This window comes from Peromyscus californicus, unplaced genomic scaffold, assembly GCF_007827085.1.
Source record: "Peromyscus californicus insignis strain IS unplaced genomic scaffold, ASM782708v3 Scaffold_5__1_contigs__length_169319896, whole genome shotgun sequence".
Lineage (NCBI taxonomy): Eukaryota > Metazoa > Chordata > Mammalia > Rodentia > Cricetidae > Peromyscus > Peromyscus californicus.
In genome coordinates, this window is record NW_026294573.1 from 24542594 (window position 1) to 24564173 (window position 21580).

The 21580-nt window shown below is 49.3% G+C and overlaps 1 protein-coding gene across 8 annotated transcripts in view; it reads right to left on the reverse strand.

Annotated features, from left to right (window-relative positions):
- Nucleotides 1-565: 565 nt before the first annotated feature.
- Spocd1 (SPOC domain containing 1) overlaps nucleotides 566-21580 on the reverse strand; it is a 30514-nt gene continuing 9499 nt past the window's right edge. For 5 of the 8 annotated variants that reach the window (XM_052718051.1, XM_052718056.1, XM_052718057.1 and 2 more), the window contains exons 2-14: nucleotides 10864-10905; nucleotides 9845-9991; nucleotides 9335-9386; nucleotides 9046-9124; nucleotides 8118-8277; nucleotides 7890-8006; nucleotides 6125-6250; nucleotides 4058-4169; nucleotides 3685-3835; nucleotides 3217-3352; nucleotides 2652-2741; nucleotides 2038-2224; nucleotides 566-1335 (exon numbers count right to left, since the gene is read on the reverse strand). In XM_052718051.1, the coding sequence (XP_052574011.1) occupies nucleotides 737-1335; nucleotides 2038-2224; nucleotides 2652-2741; nucleotides 3217-3352; nucleotides 3685-3835; nucleotides 4058-4169; nucleotides 6125-6250; nucleotides 7890-8006; nucleotides 8118-8277; nucleotides 9046-9124; nucleotides 9335-9386; nucleotides 9845-9991; nucleotides 10864-10905 (1998 nt within the window). In that variant the 3' untranslated portion in view covers nucleotides 566-736. The remainder of the gene's footprint in view (nucleotides 1336-2037; nucleotides 2225-2651; nucleotides 2742-3216; nucleotides 3353-3684; nucleotides 3836-4057; nucleotides 4170-6124; nucleotides 6251-7889; nucleotides 8007-8117; nucleotides 8278-9045; nucleotides 9125-9334; nucleotides 9387-9844; nucleotides 9992-10863; nucleotides 10906-21580) is intronic. The other 3 variants (XM_052718052.1, XM_052718054.1, XM_052718053.1) reach the window with 3 other exon arrangements.

A 21580-nucleotide genomic window follows, 5' to 3' on the forward strand; every position in this document is an offset into this window, starting at 1 on the left:
CAGCCATTTGGATTTTAGTTCATTCCAGATGCAGTCGAGTCAAGAATAGCCATCACGGGTTGGACAGTGGTGGTACACGCCTTTAATTCCAGCACTCCGGAGGCAGTCAGGCCTCTGAGTTCAAGGCCAGACCAGTCTACAGAGCAAGTTCCCAGGCAGCCAGGGTTACACAAAGAAACCTTGTCTCCAAAACACAAATAAGTAAGTAAGTAAGTAAAAATAAAATAATACAGCTATCACAGACAGGATTTCACTGTGTAACACTGGCTAGCCTGAAACTCGCTATGTAGAACAATCTGGCCTCAAATTCCAGAGATTTACCTGCTTCTGCCTCCGGAGTGCTGGGATTAAATGTGTGCATGCCCACACTCAACTCAGAGTATTTTTTAAAATGCCTCCAGAAGCCACAAAGCAAAACCTTTGTCCTGGGGCAAACTGATGGTTCAGAACCCCCAATCAGCAAGGGAGGTCATGCATTTGTGGGAAAAAAAATTTCAAAGACACCTCAAGCCACATCTGGATGGGACTAGAGACGCTTCTGCACAGTTATCAGATGCAATTCTTATTTTGCCAAGTTTTTATTGAACCAAAATTCACCATCAAACAGGCTGCAGAACGGGTACAAACTGGGCAGGTGGGGGAGAGCTGACTGGCCTTTCCTCTCATTCAGCATTGAGAGTAAGGGAATGAACACTTCTGTTCTGGTGGGTCCGAAGGGTCGGTCAGGCCTCACCGGTCAAAGACACTCAGAGCCACCTCCATCCCTAGGGCCCAGAGAAGGGTCTGAGATTGGCCCAGGGGGATCCGGAACTGAAGATACTGCAGAGGATGGGAGGAGAGGCTGCTGACCCGGGGGCCACAGAGAGGCCTGGAACTGGTGACTCATGGTCACCAAGACCTTGAGGTGCTGGAGTAGGTCTTGGTGGAAACAGGAGGCCCTATGGAGGTGCTGTCCATGGCCAATGCCAGGGAAAACTGGTCCACCTGAATTGGGATGTTGGGGGTGGCACCAACTTGCTTCTGGGGACTGCTGTCCCCAGCCAGGTCCCTGCCTCCCCCTGCCTCTGTGGAGGCTCTGCCAAGCACAACCACTCCTTGGAGCCAGGCTGCCCTTGGTCAAGCTCTGTTTTGGGGCCTCCCCTTGGGAAAGTGATCCTCTCAGGGTGGTCTCTGATGCCCTGCCCTCTGGCTGGTAGCATCTCCTCTCCACTCTTTTGCTGAAGGAGGCAGTCTTGGGAACCTTGTTCCCCACGGGGATGGACAGAGCTGTGTCTGGAAGCCCATCCTTAGGGAACAGTACAGCGAGTAACAGGCTCGTGTGAGCAGCTTCAAGACCTGGGAAGTGGAGAAGGGAGGGTCCCAAGACCTGAAGGAAGTCAACATGGATTCCCGAAAAGCTGCCGTAGGTCTGGAAGTCTGATCATGAGAACTTCCTGACAGTGAGATGGAGAAAAGCGAGCAGGCAAGTGAGCCTGTCTCAGAATGCTTGGTCTAGGTGATCAAGGGTCACCTGGCAGAGGGTAGCGCATGGATGGCTTGACCTCAAGGCTTAATGAAGACAGTCTATACCATCCCGGGGGTTGGTGTATCATCTGTCCTTGTGCCTATCACAAAGTGAGGCAATGACTTATGAATGAATGAAGGGTGAATGGCTGTGGGCTGGGCAGTATCATTGAGAAAGACCTCGTGAACATAGAAGGTGGACCTGGACTAGCTAGCTGCTATGTCCCAAGACAAGCTGGGCTTTTGCCCAGAACCACCTGATGGAGGATGCGTCAATCTGCTTCCAATACTGGGAGCTGCAGCCCAGAAAGGTCTTAAGGCTGCTCTTGAGTCCCTAAGGTCCTCTTCCATAGGTGCCTTCCTAGGGCTATGCCTAGACTGACCCTTGCCTGACGCCAGGCCTGGCTAAGGCAGCTGCAGAGTCAAGCCCATCCTTCCTAACTTTTTCAGTCAGTTGTCTGCATCTGCCTCTGTCCTGCTACCCTGGGGTCAAATGTGGCTGCAATCCTATTCAGGTATACACTCGGTTCTCACCTGGGCCTCCCAGAGGGCGCAGCCTGGCTGGCAGAGGCTGGAAGGCGGGCAGGGGAAGCAAGACCACCTTCACGTGCTGCACAATCACCAGGCAGTGCCGCTGCTTGTTGTTGAGGTAGGAGTAGAGCATGCGGTAGTTCTGGATGTCCCGAGACCCATGGGGACACAGTCTGACCACGCAGATGTCCTGGGATACAACAGGAAGTGGCAAAGGAGCCGTCATCCTCTTGGCCTGCAGGCACACTCAGACTCAACAGGACAGTGGTTCTCAACCTTCCTAACACTATGCCCCTTTAATACAGTTCCTCATATTGTGGTGACCACCAACCATAAAATTATTTTTGTTGCAACTTCATAACCGTGATTTTTGCAACTTAAGTTATGAATCATAGTGTAAATATCTGATATGCAGGATATCTGATATGGGACCCCTGTGAAAGGGTCGTTTGACCTCCCTGGGGTCTCGACCCACTGGTTGAGAACCACTGTTCTAGGAAGAAGACCGAGGCGGGATCCTGCCCAGGGTCACTGATGAGCCTAGGATCTAGGTGGGGAGGGAAGGAGATGGGAAGGAGAGGCAAAATGAGAGGGTGCCCTATAAGCAGGCTGTTTACCTTTGCTCTGGCTGGGCACATGAGGTCTAGAAGATCCCAGAGGTCCTTTGGACGGAGGCAGCCTGCTGAGCGAATGACCTCCGGCAGAGCCTGGGGGCAGGTGATTGGTCAGCACCCAGCTTCCCACCCTTTTAGAGAGTTTCATTTCCCATTACCTCAGGCCAAAGGCTGAGGAGAAGGGCAGGCAAAGTATCCAGACTCTCAGGGACTCCCCAGAGAGCTCTACCTGCCCCTGAAGGCCTCCAGGTTGTTCTGGCCAAAGTCTCACAGGCTCACGCTCACTCCCCACCTAACAGTTTAGCTCATCAGTCAGTCAGTCAACAATCACTCCTAAACTTTCCGGTGAGCTGAGAGGCCCCAGGATGCTCTCCCAGAACCTCTCTTGCCTTACGCTTTGAGGTAGAGAGCGCTATCACGCTCAGTGTGTCTCAGGATCAGGCTAGTGTGTCATCTGGCCTCAAGCATAGTTGGCACAAGGTTCGCTGGTGATGTGTAGAACCAATGGATGATTAGCAACTGGGCTGGGTTGTGTGGAAGGGAGTCCTCGTAGGCAGAAGTGGAGTACCTGGACAAGCTGACAGCTGTGTCCCGAGACCAACTGGGCCTTGACCCGGAAACGCTTGATGGAGAACATGTCTAGTGAGCCCTCCCAGGGCGGAGGGCTGGGTGGGACATTTTTGGGCCCAGCAGGCATCTGGAGCCTAGAAGAAGGGACAGGGCAGGGCCAGATAGAGTCATTCATTAGGATGTCCCCAGCACCCCCTTCCTTTGCACAGCCAGTCCTGCGTTCTTCACTGCAGAGACCTGAGCACTGATCCAAGTATGGCCTCCTGCAGGAGGGAACCAGGAGGCTGTGTGAGTTCTATTTCACAGATAGAAAAACAGAGGCCCAGGGACATGGGAAGACTTAAGATCGTAACAGAAGGGAGCTCCTGCAGCGTGTGTATGTTACAGCGCCAGCTGGCGGCCTCTTCCACCCATGCTCACCTCCCCTGTCACTAGCATGGAACCCTGAAGGTTCCCAGTCTCACACCTGTCCTGTGGTTCCTTAGAAGGTGTCTCCCCAGCTGTGAGCATCTCTGGAGAGGACACAGGAGCTGGACTTGGGGCTTTCCAGATGACATCTTCCTCCTTGTTCATGATGGCTCTGGAGAGGCCTGGCAGTTCAGCTGAGGATTTCCAGTCTGCAAAGAGCAGAAACAAGAACTGAAAAATGAGCAGGCAGAGACAGAAGACAGCCACAGCCTGACGACCAAGACTTCAGCCAACTTCATCCCAAGGTGGCCCGCAGCACAGGCTCTCCCATTCTGCCTCCTTCCAACCGGGCCACCCACCCAGGTTGTGGCTGATGCCCACGTGTGGCTCCAGCCAGCTACTACTGACGCCCTTCCTGTCTTCCTACCCACCCTTGCAGATGTGGCAGTTGGAGTCCCAGATGTGGTGCTGATGCTGATCTGTGGTGTCCTCCAGGGGGGTCGTCAGGGCCTGTGGGCTGTACTCTTGGGGCACCATGGGTTCCTGGAAAGCACGGGGGCAGAGAGGGTCAGATGGCAATGTGGCCGGGGAGGTCAAGAGTCCTCTGTGGGTAGAGAGTCTCAGGAATGTGGTTTATTTTTCTAAATATGCTTCTTTTCTAATTTTATAATTACAATTTTTATAATTTTACTGGAAATTTGTAAAGAAAACTTGGGAAATTAAAAAAATCAAAAAATTGCCGAGTGGTGGTGACGCATGCCTTTAATCCCAGCACCCAGGAGGCAGAGCCAGGCAGATTTCTGTGAGTTTGAGGCCAGCCTGGGCTACAGAACAAGTTCCAGGAAAGGCTCCAATGTTACACAGAGAAACCCTGTCTCCAAAAAAAAAAAAAAAAAAAAAATCGAAAAATTGTAACTTTAAAAACAACAACTGTTGAGTCGCTGGGTGCCTTTTGTCATAGTTTTTCTATGCAGAGAGTCTGGGGGTCCTTTCCAGAATAGCTAGGGTCAAATATCCTTTGTACCCTCATTTTGCCCGTTAATTGTGATAAAGACATTTGCCCCCTTCTCTAGACCCTGTGGACAGACTATGGGGCAGACTGTCACCTTCGTTGCCAGACACTTTCTGATCACCTCCAGCTGTCACGGAGCCCTGAAGGCATCCTCATGCACAGAGTATTTTCCTAAATTTTGCAACCTTTCCTTAAGTCAAGTTCTGAGAAGCAGATGACAGAATCCGGAAGAACAAACCTTTAACTGTCTTTCCCCTCACATTAGAAATCCCTTCCAAGTACAGAGGCAGGGCTGCGTTCGGAGGGTTCGGAGGGATCCTCGAAACGCTACCAGGTTCACATCTCCACGCCACTCCTGCCCACTACACTAAGCTGGGTCAACGGCTCAGGCTTCTGGAAGGCTGGAGTGCGTACCGTGTCAGTAACGGCCATGTTCAAATGAGGTGCTGTTTGTAAGAGGGGCACACAGCAGATGCTCAATATGGGGCAGACTGCTCTTCTCTGTCACCTTCTCCTCCGCCATCTCCTCTCTTCCCTTCTCCTGACACTCTTCTCTGTGTCTCCAGTCCCTCTCGAGTGCTGACATTCAGCCTCTTGAGGGAACGTGGCTCGGGGTGGGCTAGGGAGCAGCTGCACCCCCCGAGGGCTTTTCTCTGCACAGGCACTGATTCTTCTTGACTTGGATGCCCGGGGGGGGGGGGGGGGGGGGCGGGGGGGAGTTTGTCTTACCACACCTTCTGTCATCCCCTCCAGGGCCTAACACCCAGGAGGGGTTCACCAATCTGTACTGAGGGACTTGCCTGCCCTCCACCCATCTCCTGACCAGAAACACACACAACCAGGTGACAACTGACCGAAGGAGACCCCCAACCAAGCCAGAGTGGCCTTCTGAGAGTGATGGATGTGGGGCAAGGGGAAGGTCCTGCTGGCCACAGGACACTAAGATGCGGGTTAGCCAAGCAGGGGCAGAGGAGCCACTATAACGATCAGGCTCTGGGCAAGATGGGGGCGCTCCGCTGCAGGATGGTACAGGATGTGCCAGGGAATGGAGCCGACCCATCAATGACAGACTTAGATGTTGGGCCTTCTCCCGGTACAAGGGCGAGCTCAGGAGGTTCTCCGCCTGGACGGCCCAGGGTGTGGGGCCATTCCTTGCCTGTGGCGTCTCCAAGCAAATAAACCCACTAATAAAACAGGTCTCTGTCTTTCACATCTAGAAAAGCCAGTGCCTGAAGTCAGAATAGCTGGGGCTGGGGTGACCACAATGACAAGCCTTAGTGCCACTCACGGTACGTGTTCTGAACATGAAAAAAGGAAGCCCAGCCCCCAGGCACACTGCCACCACCTGTTCTCAGGCCTCGACCATGAACAGCCAGGATCACAGAGCCTGCTAAACCTTGAACATGGAGCCCATGGAGTAGGCAGTGACCTTGCTCAGGGCCCCACAGGAGTGGGGTACCTGTGCCTAAGTCAGGTTGTCCCTTACCATCAGGTCCTCCAGGGTCAGCATCTGGTCTGAGTCCCGTGGGATCTCTACCTCGCCCTTGTGAGTCAGTTTGGAGGTGGGAAGTCTAGACAGCTCCTTCTGTTGTTGCTCAAGGATGTCCAGGCCCTACAGAGGCCAAGGCAGACTCAGCCAGGGCCTCCAAGCACCCAGTCAACTCCCTTCTCTCCCCTAAAGTTCCTCCCTTGTCCCCACCCCACCCCACCCCCTTGTTTTCCAGCCTCTCTCTGCTCACTTAGAAAGCGAGCCCCTTCAGCCCTACCCCTCCAGGTTCCACTCACTGAACCCTGCCTCCTCTAGGAAGTGTTCCTGGACTTGGCCTTCACCCAAGTCAATTATGCCCCTGGCTGCCCCACCCGACTCCACCCCGGGGGAGGCTGTGGTGTCTGGAACAGGCTGAGTCCCAGATGGGCCATTAATAAAGATTTAAGGATTAGTTTGACTTTGGGCCACCACTTAGTGGCCTTAAGCCTCAGTTTATCTATTCTCTGGGGATTAAGAACACAGTATTAAACAGCACCGTATTAAACAGCACATGGAGAAGGCCCAGCCTAGTCCGAGGTTCATAGCAAGCCCAAGCGAGCTGTCATTCTCCTTGCTGATCAATGTCACCTAAACTGGAGGCCTGCCTCTCCTTTTCTAATGGTGCAGGAAGATAGGGGTCCTGCACCCCCACATCCAGGCAGGGGGGCTCCATGATGAGGACATGAACGCTGGGCCTTGTACTCCAAAAGGCCCTCACTCGGTTCAGGCTCTGCATTCATTACCTTGAAATTCTTCACATGCGGGCACCCATGTCAGTGGCTGGCTGGATGCATGTGCACGTGTGTACAGGTGCTCGTGGAAGCTGGAGATTGATCTTTGATGTGCTCCCTCAGGAGCCATCCACCTTACTTTGTGAGACAAGGTATCTCACCAGGTGAGGCTTGCTAGCAAGCCCCAGGGATCCTGCCCATCTCCACCGCCCCAGCCAGCACTGGGATTACAAACGCATGCCACCATGCCAGACTTTTTACATGGATGCTGGAGCTCAAACTCGGGGCTTCATGCGAAAGTGGCAAGCACTCTACGTGCGTATGTGACCAGCTCCCCCCGCACCCTGGAATTCTGAATGGCTGTTGCACAGAGGCTGCACTGACCTCTGAACTACACAGCTGTTCCCATCCTATGACACCGCCAGTGCCTGGACAGAAGCTTAGCAGAGAAACTGGAGTCACTGGCTGGACTTGGGCTATTAGCTCTCCCAGAAGAGCGCTTCAGGACCCTCTCCTCCTCAGCACTTCAGCCCTGAACCAGTTCGGTCCACCTCTGACCACCAAACGTTAGGCCAGCCTTCCCAAAAGCCCGCTCAATGTCACGCCTTCCCTGCTCCCAAGAGTTCCACGCAGGGCGAGGTTCACGGGCATGGGCAGGGTACAGGATGATTTGCCTGAGGAGGGTGGAGTTGTGGGACCCTTGCCTTCAAACCTGAGGTTGGGATGGGAAGAAGAGCACTAGGAACTTCCTCACGGAAGTCCTCCCACCCCCACACAGCCTAACTCCACAGAAAAACACGAGTGTGGCCTCTTTTCTTACCTTTGTCCTGGAAGACTCTCTCCCTCCAGCCCGCTGTCTTCTCCAGCTCCTCCTCAGTCCTGACTGTCCATCTGTCCTGCTTCCTCTGTTACCATCTTCCATTTCAGGGCCACCCCCCCCCACACACACACACAGGCCCATCCACCCCGTGTGTTTTGTCTCCACCACTCACCCTTCTTTTCTCCTGGTCCCGCCAGCAGGACAGCTCCTTGGGGGCCAGCTGGATTGAGCTCATCTGTACCAGGTCGTGAGGGCTGACATCACAGTGAGCCACTTTGAGAAACAGGTCCTGGGGGGGAAAGAATGCACTGTTTCGCCCTGGGAGCACCCACTTCAACTTGCTGTCTGCTCTGGGTGTCCCCAAGGGAGGGCTGGGCCGGCTGCACCTCCCCCAGCTCACAGAGTTCCGGGGATCTCTCAGGTTGAAGAGCAGGCTGCGGTACTTGGTCTTGTAGCGGAGGTTGGTGTCCTGGGTCAGGCGGAAGAGGGCAGCCTCAATGCCCTCTGCAATGCCCGCTACCTCTTCTTCCCTCAGCAACAGGTCCGGAAACTCCTGGACACTGTGAGGACAAGCCAGCCCTGAGCAGGGAAGCTGTCCGCTCACTTAGCCTCAGAAGGAAATGCAGGGGTAGGGGACAGAGGCTAGGCTACCTCCATCCTGTCATGGGTGTTTCCCCATGGACCTGGTGACTCCCACCCCAGCTCTGTGAAGAAGAAATGGTGTTATCTTCCATTTACATAGGGAGAGCTCAGAGTTCAGGGCTCACCCTAAGGCTACACAATGGACTAGGGGCAATACAAGGGTCAAAGCCAGGCTCCTGGGTCCTGCCAGAGGAGCTGGGTCTGTGTGGAAAGGAGCAGGCCTGAAGTTGGGGGATAAGGAATCAACTAGAGCAGAGAGCCAAGCTGGGGTGCGGAAGTGAAACCTCAACCCCCGATCTACTCCTGACTTGCTGTGTGGCCTTTGCCAACTCCTGCCTTCTCTGAGCTTGGTCTCACCATCTGTAAGCGAGGACCTTCGGCTCAGATCTTTGAGACCCTCCCAGCCCACACTCTCACTACAACTGAAGCCATGTATTACAGACACCCAGGTTTACATTTTAGCTCACCACTGGCTGTGGGAGTCAGTGACCTCCCTGTACTAAATCTGTTTGGATACTCTCTTTTGCTCTCTCTCTCTCCTTCTCTCTCTCCTTCTCTCTCTCTCTCTCTCTCTCTCTCTCTCTCTCTCTCTCTCTCTCTCTCTCTCTCTCTCTCAAATGTGGCCTGGCCCAGAGCTACACAGGACAGCTGTCAGCACATCTGGGAGGTAGGGAGTAAAGCCTTACCGAGTCCACAGCACCTCCTGCATGGCATGGACCACGGTGGATCGTACTCCAACATCCAGAAGCATAGACTCCTGCTCACCTGGGGTAGGGGGAATGTGTCATGTGATCCCAGGGGACTTCAAGGAACATGAGCAGAGGCAGATTTGAGGGGGCTTGGATCCCTCCTTAAGGACCTAGGACCCCAGTTCCTTTGGAGGAGAACTTTGGGCTGATGGTGAGTAAAGAAAAGGATCCTAGCCCAAGCCAGGAACGGGATGAGAATCCTCCCCCAGGCTCTGTGGACCATCACCTGGGTCCTCAGTCCTCTCCTGAAGAGGCTTCTCAGTTTCCATGAGATCACACTGTGGAGAGAGATGAGCAAGGTAAAGAGGACTATCCAGCCAGCGCTACCTTGTGCCAGGAGGGGCTCCATTTACCCATGGCCACTCAGCCTCTATGGAGAGATCCCTAAGGAGCTCTGGGGTGAAGGAGGCATCTAAGAGCACTCTGTGGTCCCATATCCAATAGATGGCTGGGAACCCTGGTGCAGCCGGACATGTAGGTCAGCCAAGATCACAAGAGAACCTTTCCAAACACAATGGAGGCCCAGTTCCCCTGTGCCCCCAAACTCCCACACCCAGTAAGAAGAGCATCCACAGAGCCCAGGCCAGCAGCCAAGTGGGGCTAACCTACCTCTAAACACTGGTCTGTGTGACTTTAACCGAGTCAGCCCATCCTGGGCCTCAGTGACATCATGTTGAAGGTACCCATGGAAGCAAGATGAATCACTAGCACCTAGACCAGGAAGCTAGCTTTGTACCTGACAATTGGCGGGGTGAGAAGTCATGGGCCTTCTCTGCCTCTTGGCTGAGCTGACCTTCACCAAGTCCTCCAGAGTTTCAAGCTGTCTCCCTGGCTGGCTGTTGCTGAAGGCTCCCAGGAGCTGGATCCCTGGCCCAGAGCAGATCTGCAGGGACAGAGCATGCTCTGTCCGAAACAGTCCCTGCCTCGGCTTCTATTACTTACTGTCGCTGGCCTCCACCAGCCAGACTTCCATAAAGACAGGGTCAGTACTACACCCCCAGTGTCCACAGAGACCCGGCACATAGTAGGGCTCACTAAGTGTCTGCTGCCTGGCCACTCGGGCCCAGAAACAAAGCCACCTGTCTCCGTGCCCACTCTCTCCACTTCCCCTCTAACCTCCCAGCCCCTGCATAAACAGGCTCTACCCTGGGACCCTTGTCACCCTCCTCCTGACCCTCCATCAGGAAGGACACACCTGTCCTGACTCCACCTCAAAGATCTCTCATGCCTCTCTCAGGAACTCTGAAGCTAAAGCAACCGCCACCCATGTGTTGTCCCTGGGAGAAACTTCCTCAAGGCTATTTAGAAGTGACGAGTAGTTTCAACATGTCTGACACATTGCTCCCTTTTTACCACGACTGCCGGGAAACTCGGTGCTTCTTTGGAGCCCAGAAGTTGTGCCTTTTCAGGATTGGTGGATAGAGGGTGAGGGGTTGTTGTACAAGATACCCAGTGCTTTCTCCTCTCCTTGCTCCCTTTGCACTTTTCTCTCCTTTTAAAAGGTGCATTTTAAGTCTTTTCAGTATGTTACAAATCACAGGAATTGTGTTGGAAGCAAGTGTGTGTGTCTGTGTGTGTCTGTGTGTAGTGGGGAGTTGGGCTGGCTGAAAGGTTGGAGAGAAACGGAAGTCTAAGCTTCAGCATCCCTGAGGTAAGGGGGTAGGGGGAGAGGGCTCAGGGCCTCTGCTGAGGAGGACCAGACCCCTCACATCCCAGAGCAAACAAAGATGAGGGGTGGTGATGAAGAACACCTACGTAGTACACGAGCTTCACTCCACAGGGCACTCTCATCTTCTCCTTGGAGAAAAAATAAAGGGGTACAGAGATTAGAATCCAGAGGACCCAGTAACCCACTGCACCCCCAGAGAATTTACAGGAATGGTGTGCTGGCATTTGTAACAAAGACACTGGGCATAACCCATAGCCCAGTGTCTTCTAGTGGGGGCACTGTTAATACATTAGGACACATCCGGACTATAAAATCTATGTGATCATTGAACAGAGGAGGGAGTCTTTTAAAAATGACATTCTCCTGGGGGCCTCGAAGGCACACACGCCTTGCATGGGCTCATTGCTGTTCCAGACCATGAGGAGGTGTACACTATGTTACCACCTCACAGATGAGGAGACTGAGGCTTCAATCGGCTATAAAGAGTCCTGCGCTACTGACCGGCGCAAGTTAATGTTGGAACTTAATTCTTTCCCATTCCACACCCTAGCCCTACACTGTGGGGCTTCGTGGAGCTGTGGAAAGATTCATGGAACGATATTATGATATGTTGTTGGGAGAAAAGGGGGAAAAATAGGCTAGAAAACTGTCTGTTGCATAAGCCCATTTATGTAAATATATATTTATAGATGCAAAATAGATGTTATCTCTAGGGAATGAATTCCAGGGAGACTTTCACTCTCTACATGTGTACACTTGGGAATTGATGTTATTCAAAATGAGCACGTATTTCTTTCATAACCAGAAACATATTTTTTATTAAAAAGCAAGTGCAGAACAATATATGTAGCATGCTACCATTTGCGTTACAGAGAGAATGAATTTTTAAATGTGTATTTGCTTGACTACACATAAAATATATCTGGAAGTCTCTGCAGATCCTAATAGTCCTGGCTGCCGGCGGGAAAGGCATTGGGTGCTGGGAGAGAGAATCTACCCTTGGTTTCCTCTTCAAACCATGGGATGAATCAGCCTTTCGAAAAAAGTAATCGAGAGTGAGGGAAAAAAAGGAAAACGGGACCTGGGGGTGGGGGGAGCAGGAGGAAAGACCAGGCTTTCCTTCACAGTCGAAAGCCTTCTGGCTGGCTCTGGCCTCAGGGGTCCTTCCACCAGCCCCCAGAGGCTCAGTCTGTCGACGTAGCGGACAGAACACAGAACAGGATGAATGTATAATACAGTTAGAGGGAGAAAAGAGTGAAGGGAAAGTTGAAAACAATCAGATTCAGCTGGGAACCAAACACAATTTCTGGAAATAAAAACATAATTAAAATAAAAAACTCGGTGTATAGGTTTAATAGCATATTAGACACAGCTGAAGCCAATTAATGAGCTGGGAGATGGATTTCAAGAAATTATCCAGACTAGTCAGAGCACAGAGACTGTGGAGCAAAGTCAAGAAGATGCAAATGATAGGAGTGAGCAGGACTAATTAATCTAACTAATTAGGAGAGAGCAAAGAAAATTTGGTGGAAGCAACACTTGAAGGTACACAGCTAAGGATTTTTCCAGAACTGATGATAAAAGATAACAATTCACAGTTTTGAAAAGTTTGTGGAGTTCAAACAGGAAAATTAAAGGAATCTCACACCTACAGACATCAATCCCCAGTAATAAGGGAATTCAAAAAGCATCAAGGGGGGGTCTGGGGCGGTGGTTCAGCAGCTCTTTCAGAGGACCTGAGTTCTGCTCCCAGCATCCACATCTAACGGCGCCCAACCGCCTGTGACTCCAGCTACAAGGAGAGTTGATGCCCTCTTCTGACTTCCAAACGTTCTCAAGCATGTGCACATGCACGCACACAATTTAAAAGTGGGGGGGGGGAGGATGCTGGTGAGATTAAGAGTACTTAATGCTTTTGCAGAGGACTGGGGTTCAGTTCCCGGTACCCACATTAAGCGACTCACAACCCCCTGTGACTCCAGCTCCAGGGGACCTGACACCCTTTCTGGCCCCACAGGCACCAGCATTCATGGGGTAGTTAAGGCACATATAGTGCACATACAGACACACACATCTTTAAAAAAATAAACATATAACTGTAAAAACCAAAAACAAAAAATAATGGCCAGCAAGAACATTAAAATGGTCCGCTACTGTGGACAACAGTGTCGGCGCTCTGAACGCCCTCCTCCATCTTCAGGTCAGCATCGATACTGTCATTAACACATCTGACACAAGAGGAAACTGAGGCACAGAGATTAATTACTTAGTAACCCAGAGAGCTAACATTTAAACCCAGCCAGCCTGATTCTAGAAGGCCCCACGTTCACCCATTCACTAAATACCACCGTGCCTATGAAGGGGATACACGCTTAGCCAAGGCTGGCTCCCCAGTATCACTAAGGAAAAGCAGAAGACAGCAGGAAATTATTTTCAAAGTGCTCAAATGAAGCAATCATCCACAGTCCACTGTAGACCATGGCAAAATCTTTCTTGAGCATAAAATGAGAAAAGGCACCGTAGAGAAAAACAGAAGTTGCTTTTCTGGATAATTGTATGTTACTCAGTAAACAAAATGTACTTAAGGCAAAATGAACCAAAAAGACCAAAAATTTAAAAACGCTAAAGGATGAACCTGAGTTGGAAGGACAGACAAATTACCCCACATAGGAAAGACGAGCTGCAATGAGGAACTTTGAGCCAAGAAAAAGAAAAATATTGTGTTGAACCTAAGCATTGTCTAGAATTACAATGATGGTGTGTAATTTAGGGGATTAAAGGCGTAAGAAAGGACCAATTTACCGGGTAAGAATAGTACACAAACTGGGAAGGCGCGTGCTTGGAATTAAAGCATCTCAAGGCCTTTCTACCACTCAGGGGAAGATGTGTCCTTTGGTAAGTGAATTCTTAGTGTTAAAATCCCCGAGAGGGCCACTGAGAGGGTACAAGTAGGGCACAGTGAGATGGACAGAACAGCTGCAGAGAAACCAGCAGCTGCAAGAACGCACTCGGGTATAGTAGCAGACGCCTGCAATCTCAGATGCCGAGGCAAGAGGTCAGCTTGGGCTATATCAAATCATGTCTCAAATGAAAAAAAGTAATACCAAAATGAACTAATATTTCAGACAACCACAAAAATTATCAGGTTTTTATTTTAGGGTTTGTTTGTTTGTTTTGGGTTTTTTTTTTTTTTTTTTTTGGGTTTTTCGAGACAGGGTTTCTCTGTGTAGCTTTGCGCCTTTCCTGGAACTCACTTGGTAGTCCAGGCTGGCCTCGAACTCACAGAAATCCGCCTGGCTCTGCCTCCTGAGTGCTGGGATTAAAGGCGTGCGCCACCACCGCCCGGCCTGTTTTGGGTTTTTTTAAGACAGGGTTTCTCTGTGTAGTTTTGGCTTATTTTAGTTATTTATTTTAGTTATTTATTTTAGTTATTTATTCACTTATTAGAAAAGATGTTTATTTGCTCCACTGCAAGGAGGAGGCAGGGCAGAAAAAGAAAGAAAATCCAGGCAGGCGGTGGTGGCGCACGCCTTTTATCCCACATTCAGGAGGCAGAGGCAGGCGGATCTCTGTGAGTTTGAGGCCAGCCTGTCTACAGAGTTCCAGGACAGCCTAGGCTACATCCAGAGAAATCCTGTCTGAAAAAAAAAAAAAAAGAAAAAAGAAAAAAAGAAAAAGGAAAGAAAGAGAGAAAGATAAAGGAAGGAAGGAAGCAAGCAAGCAAAGGGGAGGAGAAAGGAGGGGAGGGGAGGGGAGGGGGAAATCCAATTATGAAGTGTAAGTGCTATTTCTAAAATACAATGATGAAAAAAGCCAAGAGACAAAATGGACTTAAGTGAGAATGTGAGAGCGGGCATGTGCCAAGCACGACAAAGTACTGGAGCGATATTAACAGCCAATAAGAGACTGCAGAGCCAGGATAATATAAACCAAAGACTTCACAACTCAGCGATAAGCAGGTCTACCACAGAGCTACAGCTTGGAACTTACAAGCATCAAATAGCACAATCTCAGAAGCCAGGAAGCGAACGTTGACAGAACTGTGGGGGAAAGACAATTTCACCATCACAACAAGCGTGTATCTCTGCATCCAGCAGACAAAACAACCGGTAAGAATGGAAAAAGACTTTACAAAACAAACAACCAACCACTTTACCCTATGTAGATAATATCGCCCCTAACAACCACAGGACACACATTCTTTTCAAATGCACATGTAACATACGTGAACAGAATACTTCACAGCTGGGCCAAAAACCAAAGATTAGCAAATTTCAAAAGGTTAGTATTGTTTATTTAATGAGTGTTTGCCTACATGTAAGGGAACCATGTGTGCACCTACTGCATAAGATGGCCAGAAGATAGCACTGGACCTTCTGGAACTGGAGTTAACAGGTAGCTGTAAACCCCCAGGTGGGTGCTGGAAACTGAACTTGGATCCTCTGCGAGAGCAGCAAACACTTTTAACACTAAACCATCTGTGGTGGTTTGAATGAGAATGACCCCATAGGGTCATATGTTTGAATACTTGGTCGCCAATTGGTGGAACTGTGTGGGAAGGATTAGAAGGTGTGGCCTTGCTGGAAGTGTGCCACTAGGGGCCAGGTTTGAGGTTTCAAAAGACTGTGGGATTCTGTGTGTCTCTGCCTCCTGGTTTCGAATCAGGTTGTGAACTCTCAACTGTTCCTTTGCTCCACCATCAATCCACTGTCCTGGATCTCAGTCTGTAGACCAGGCCAGCCTCGAACTCAGAGATCCTCCTGCCTCTGCCTCCCAGGTGCTGGGATTAAAGGTATGCACCACCACCAGGTCCCATCATCAAATCTGAAGTCTTTACAACCATAAACCAAATGCAACACTTTATTTTATAAGTTGCCTTAACCATGTTGCTTCCTCACAGCAATAGAAAAGTAATTAAAGGCTGGAGAAGGCTCAGCAGTTAAGAGCCCTTTCAGCTCTTACAGAGGTCCCAGCATCCACATGACAGCTCACAACTGTCTGAACACGCATTCTAATGTTTACTGCCCTCTTCTGGGCTCTGAAGGCACTGCACACACATGGTGTACCTACAATGAAGGCAAAACATTCATACACACAAAATAAAAATAAATTTTTAAAAAGACGAGGGAAGCCGGGCAGCGGTGGCGTGTACCTTTAATCCCAGCACTAAGGAGGCAGAGCCAGGCGGATCTTTGTGAGTTCAAGGCCAGCCTGGTCTACAGAGAGAGTTCCAGAACAAGAGGATAAGGGAAAACTGGGACTCTGACTTCAACTGACACAAAGACAATTTGTAATAAAGCTATAAAATATTGAGGCTGATGAAAAGGCTAAAGTCTGCGGGTGCCGCAAAAGTGATATTTTAAAGGTTCACTTATAGCTTTAAATGACTTTATTGGGAAAAAAAGGGGAATTATGAACTAAGTGCCATTTTATGGTGTTATGAAATAACGTGCTGAAGACATTAGAAACAGAAAACAGAACAACAAAAGGAAACATGGACTCTCTGAAGAAAGCAGTTCCCTGCCCAGGATGATTACAGAAGAGGAGAATATAGCTGGACAGAGTTGGAATGAGTAATTATGAACACACAGCAGTTAAAAGCAAGACGCCATTGTGAAATAAATACTCATGCCAATTTGCCAATGAATCTGTAAACGCAGATAACATGGACACATATCTAGAAAAATATAACTTAACAAAAGTGACTCCGTGCCGGGCGGTGGTGGCGCACGCCTTTAATCCCAGCACTCGGGAGGCAGAGCCAGGCGGATCTCTGTGAGTTCGAGGCCAGCCTGGTCTCCAAAGCGAGTTCCAGGAAAGGCGCAAAGCTACACAGAGAAACCCTGTCTCGAAAAAAAAAAAAAGTGACTCCTCCGAGTTGGGGGCTGGAGAGACAGAGGTTAAGAGCACTGACTGCTCTTCTAGAGGACTGGGGTTCAATTCCCAGCAACCACATGGCAGCTAACAACTGTCTGTAACTCCAAGATCTGATACCCTCATACATACATGCAGGCGAAACACCAATGCACATAAAATAAAAATAAATTTATTTATTAATTAATAGCATAATTAATATAATTGAGACACACAAGAGCCTAACTCACTCTCCCCGAAGCACTGGGCAGTGGGAAGCAATGGTAAAGTGCTACTAAAAATCTGTCCAAGCCACCATTAGTGTCAGTGATAAGTTGGGGGTGTTTTAATTTTATCACATCTATTCATGTAGTGGGGCATGCTGCGGAGGTGATGGCAACTTGTGTGTGACCTCCTTCCACCATTTGGACGTCAGGGATCAAACGCAGGAAAGCACCTTGACTGGCTTCCTAAGGCACCTCATTGGCCCCCATAAGTTTGTGCCTTAAGTACCTCTTCTGAAGTTCATTTTCCTGTGATCAAGATGCTGGTGATGATGCCCTAGTTAGCAGGCCCTGGACTCTCGCTTGCTGCCTTGAGCAAACAGACTATTAGTCCAACAGGCAGCCTGCCTGACTGCCTCTTGTCAGTACCAGAATGCTCCACGAGCATCTTTTGAAAAAAGCTACAGCGTGGTCTGGAGGGAGATCAGGAGGCAACAGCACCAAATGCTCTTCCAGGGGACACAGGGTTTGATTTCAAGAGCCCACACGGTGGCTCACGACCACCTGGAACTTCAGTTCCAGGGGATCTGATGTTCTCTTCCGGCCCCTGTGGGCATCACGCATGCGCATGGTGCACAGACATATATGCAAGCAAAACGCCATACACATAAAAAATAAAAATGAATAAATCTTTAAAACAAACCAACTACAGGCTATGGCAGCTCACCGCCGAGGGCCTGAAGGCAAAGCCTCCATCAGACTCCAGCACACATCCCAGTGAACTCTAAAGACCACCCTTCAACTATTTCCACGTAGGCCAGAAGGGAGCAGTTTTCCCAGTGTGCTATCAGAAGGAGGGGTGTGACTGGTGCTAAGAAAGGCTGGGATTGGCCCACACAAATGTTTGTGGTGGGTCCAAAACAGATAGCTGTGATTGGTCCTCCCAAAAGTTGTAATGATTGTGATTGGCATTAAGAGGCTCACCTGTGAACATCCCAAAAAAGAAATGTTTATGATTGGTCCAAAACAAACAGCTGGGATTGGTCCAAACACCCTTTCTCAGGCTTTAGATGCTACAGAAGCAAGCCGCTCAGCCCAGGGAAATGACTGGGAGACACTAGCCTGTGCTGCCTCTCTGATGCTGGGACATTAGACCCAATAAAGCCTCTCTCCAGTGCTCTTTTTGTGTCTAGCACAGCCAAGCTGGTAACACAAGGGACGGTGTAGCAGAAACAGCAGCCGGCACCAACGGCCACAGCCAGCACGCCAGGATGCCTTAACTTCAGCAGCAGCCCGAACAATTCAAGAGCGACTAGTCCAGAAAGGCAGGGCAGTGGAGGCGAGAGACATGAGAGGGCCAAGAGCCGAGGCTGGGGGATTAACAGACTGAAAAGACCCAGAAAAGAGTGACTAGAGACCCCAGTTGCCAGCAGAATCCCATGAGGCTGTCAAGTTAAGCCTTAGAACCAAGGGCCTCAGACCCAAGGCTGAGAGATCTAACACTGGATGCTGATGGTGTTAATGGCCAAGGAATCCTGCCTTCCTGGACCTATAGAAGGGCTGGAACTCTGGTTGCTGCCAAAGGCTGAGGAATCTCAATACGTAGGCCTATCTGGAAGTTCCAAAGTCATTTGCTAGCAAGGGCCGATAAATCCCAACTTCTCAGGCCCATCCACAACATACCTTCTAGGACAAAGAGTTTCAATACCTGAGGCCGAGAGGAGAACCGCAGGGCGGGAGGTACCACTGGTGTGATCCCCACCTGCCGACTGCCTCCCTTAATGCGACCAGAGACCAGCATCTGACCCACCGTTTCCTTTTCCTTTTCCTTCTTTTCTTTTCTTTTTTTTGTTGTTGTTGCTGTTGTTGTTTGGTTTTTCAAGAGACCCACCATTCCTATCGGGATAGAAACAAAGCACAGCCAGCTAGCTGACTCTGTAACACAACTACAACCATGGGACACATCCAATCCACAGGGAGGAAGCATTTCTCCTGAAGAAAAATACCATTCGAAGGGTTGGTTTTTGTTTGTCTTAAACCAATGCTCTATTCCCACAATGTTCCAAAACCGAATAATTCCAACCTCATGGAAATGACTCCTGAAGACAACACAGCCCACAGATCAGTCATTTCAGGACAGTTAACTCATCAACTGAAGTGCAAAAATTACAAGCAAATTATTAATAAGAACTCAGAAAATAGGAAATGCGCACACACGAGTACCCACCAGGACACCATCAAGTTGTACTTGTTTCAGTAAGGCAAGATAGACTTAACATTTAAAAACTCATTAACTCTCCATATTAATAAATTAGGGGGTAAAAGTCATATGATTATCTCCCCAAACGCACTGTGCATCCAGAATAATTAGCAATCTAGGAACAGAGGAAAGCTTCCCCAGCCTGCTAAGGGCATCAGTAGGAAAACACTTCAGACATGAAACCATGAACAATTTCATTTAAGACCCAGAACAAACCAAAGCTCCCGAGAGCAGCTTTCCCCGGGCTTCTATAATGCAGCAGGTGAGGAAGGGGAAGGGATGGCACGAAGGACTGGAAAGGAAATGCCATAACTGCCATTTGTCCTCGTGGAACTGTTTTTGTAGAACACAGAAACAGCCAAACAGATAAATTATACGAATTAGTTAGAGTTCAGCAAGATTCCTACATACAAAATCAATAAGCAAAAATCAATCATGTTTTTTTTTAATGCTAGCAACAGTCAGACATTGCAGTTTTTAAAGTTACCACATTAGAAAAGCATCAAAAGTATAAAGTCGTACAAGCAGATATTGTGGGCCCCTCTGATGGAAACACCACACCCCCACCTAGGGAGTGGCACAAGCCCCAGACAGCATCTAATTCTAACCCAACATTCAAACAGCATTCTTCGGGAACTACAGAGAATGGAAGAGGGGGAATTAGTCGACTGCAGCCTGGCTGTACTGAGAGACAGTATGCAAAGACACTTCTGAGAGGCCTGGAGGGGTCTCCCGGAGAAGATGAACTAACTACTCTGGGAGAACCACCCTAACGTGAGCAGCACCATCCCACTGGCTGAGGGCCTAGATGAAACCAAAGAGGAAGAGGAAGTCTGTAGCAATGGTGATCCCTCCACTTCCTGGTCACCGTGTGCCCACTCTGCTCCACCCTTGACCTCCCTGACGTGATGGAGGGAAAACCTCTGAAACCACATGCCAAGATAAATCCTCTCTGGGGAGGTTCTTCTCCAGAATTTTTCACAGCAACGGAAAAACACACACAAGGACCATGTTTAACTATGAAACAGGAATGTAATAAATTATAGAACAAACAACCACATTTCTTCAGCTTACTGGGAAAAAAAATCAAGAGACAGGGAGAGCCTGTGGATTAAAGGAGACATGAAAGACTTATCAACCACTTAAAATGTGCAGACTTTGTTTGGATCCAACATTAAAAGGCAAACTATAAAAATAAATCAGGAGCTGAGCATGGTGGCACACACCTTTATCCCAGCACTCAGGAGGCAGAGGCAGGTAGAGTATGAGTTTGAGGCCAGCCTGGTCTACACAGGGAGACCCTCTCTCTAAAATAACATATATATAATTAGAGCTGGGGATGTCAATCAGTAGGTTGAATACTTACCTAGCATGCACAAAGCCCCAGGTTCCATCGCCAGCACCACATAAACTGGGTACAGTGATGCACATACATAATCATAACAGGAGGAGGGAGGAAGAGGATCTGAGTTCAAGGTCAGACCGGGGATGTGGCTCAATTGTAAGGTGCTTGCCCAGCATTCCCGAAGCCCCAGGTTCAATCCCCAGCACCACATATACCAGGCACAGTGGTGCACTCCTGGAATCCCAGCACTTAGGAGCTTCAGGAGTTCAATGTCATCCTCACCTACATGTTGAGTTTCAGGACAGTCTGGGCTATTGGAGACCCTGTCTCAAAATGTTCTGTCTCATTATTGGCTCTATAATAGGCTCAAGGCCAATCTGAGATACATAAAATCTTCCCTAAAAATAATAATTATTATTAACTAAACAGAATAAATGAGTACCTGCTGGAGTCTGGTACTGAACGAGTACTGAATTGTTAATACCACTAAGAAATTGTTACCAGCTTGAAAGTACGGTGACACGTGGTGGCTACAGGAGAGCACAAAGGACTCAGAAATCATTTTCTGTCAAGGGCTACAGAGAAAACAGTGACAAAGATTATGTCTCCTTGACCAAAGTCTACGCAAGTCCCTTCGAGGGCTCTTCTAAACTGGGTCTCAAACTTATGTCTATAAGGACTTAGAAGCTCAAGACTACATCCCTAAGATGGCCCTAGACTTAAATCACCTGCCTGAGGAGACCCACGGGAGACCCTCAAGTTCACTGCTTGTTCCCGCCAACATCTGAAGGACCCAGCTCCTAGACTTGATATCTATCATCTAGAAAAAAATTATTCTGCTGACATTTATACCAACCAACGCTTTGGGATTTTCACTTCCTAGACCAAGTCCCTGTCTGCCCCATCTGTATTCCTCATTCTTTAAAATGCATAGTTGCTTTTTGTACAGAGAGGAGCTAAGCTCAATGTACACTGTATACTTCCCTATACTGAACTAGACAAAAATCTGTCCTGATCACCTAACCAGCACTAAACTGTTTAAAAATATCTTTCATATTGGCTACATGATTGTCAAAACTGCTCAACTCTGACACTCCACCATGAACTCAGCCACAAGCAAG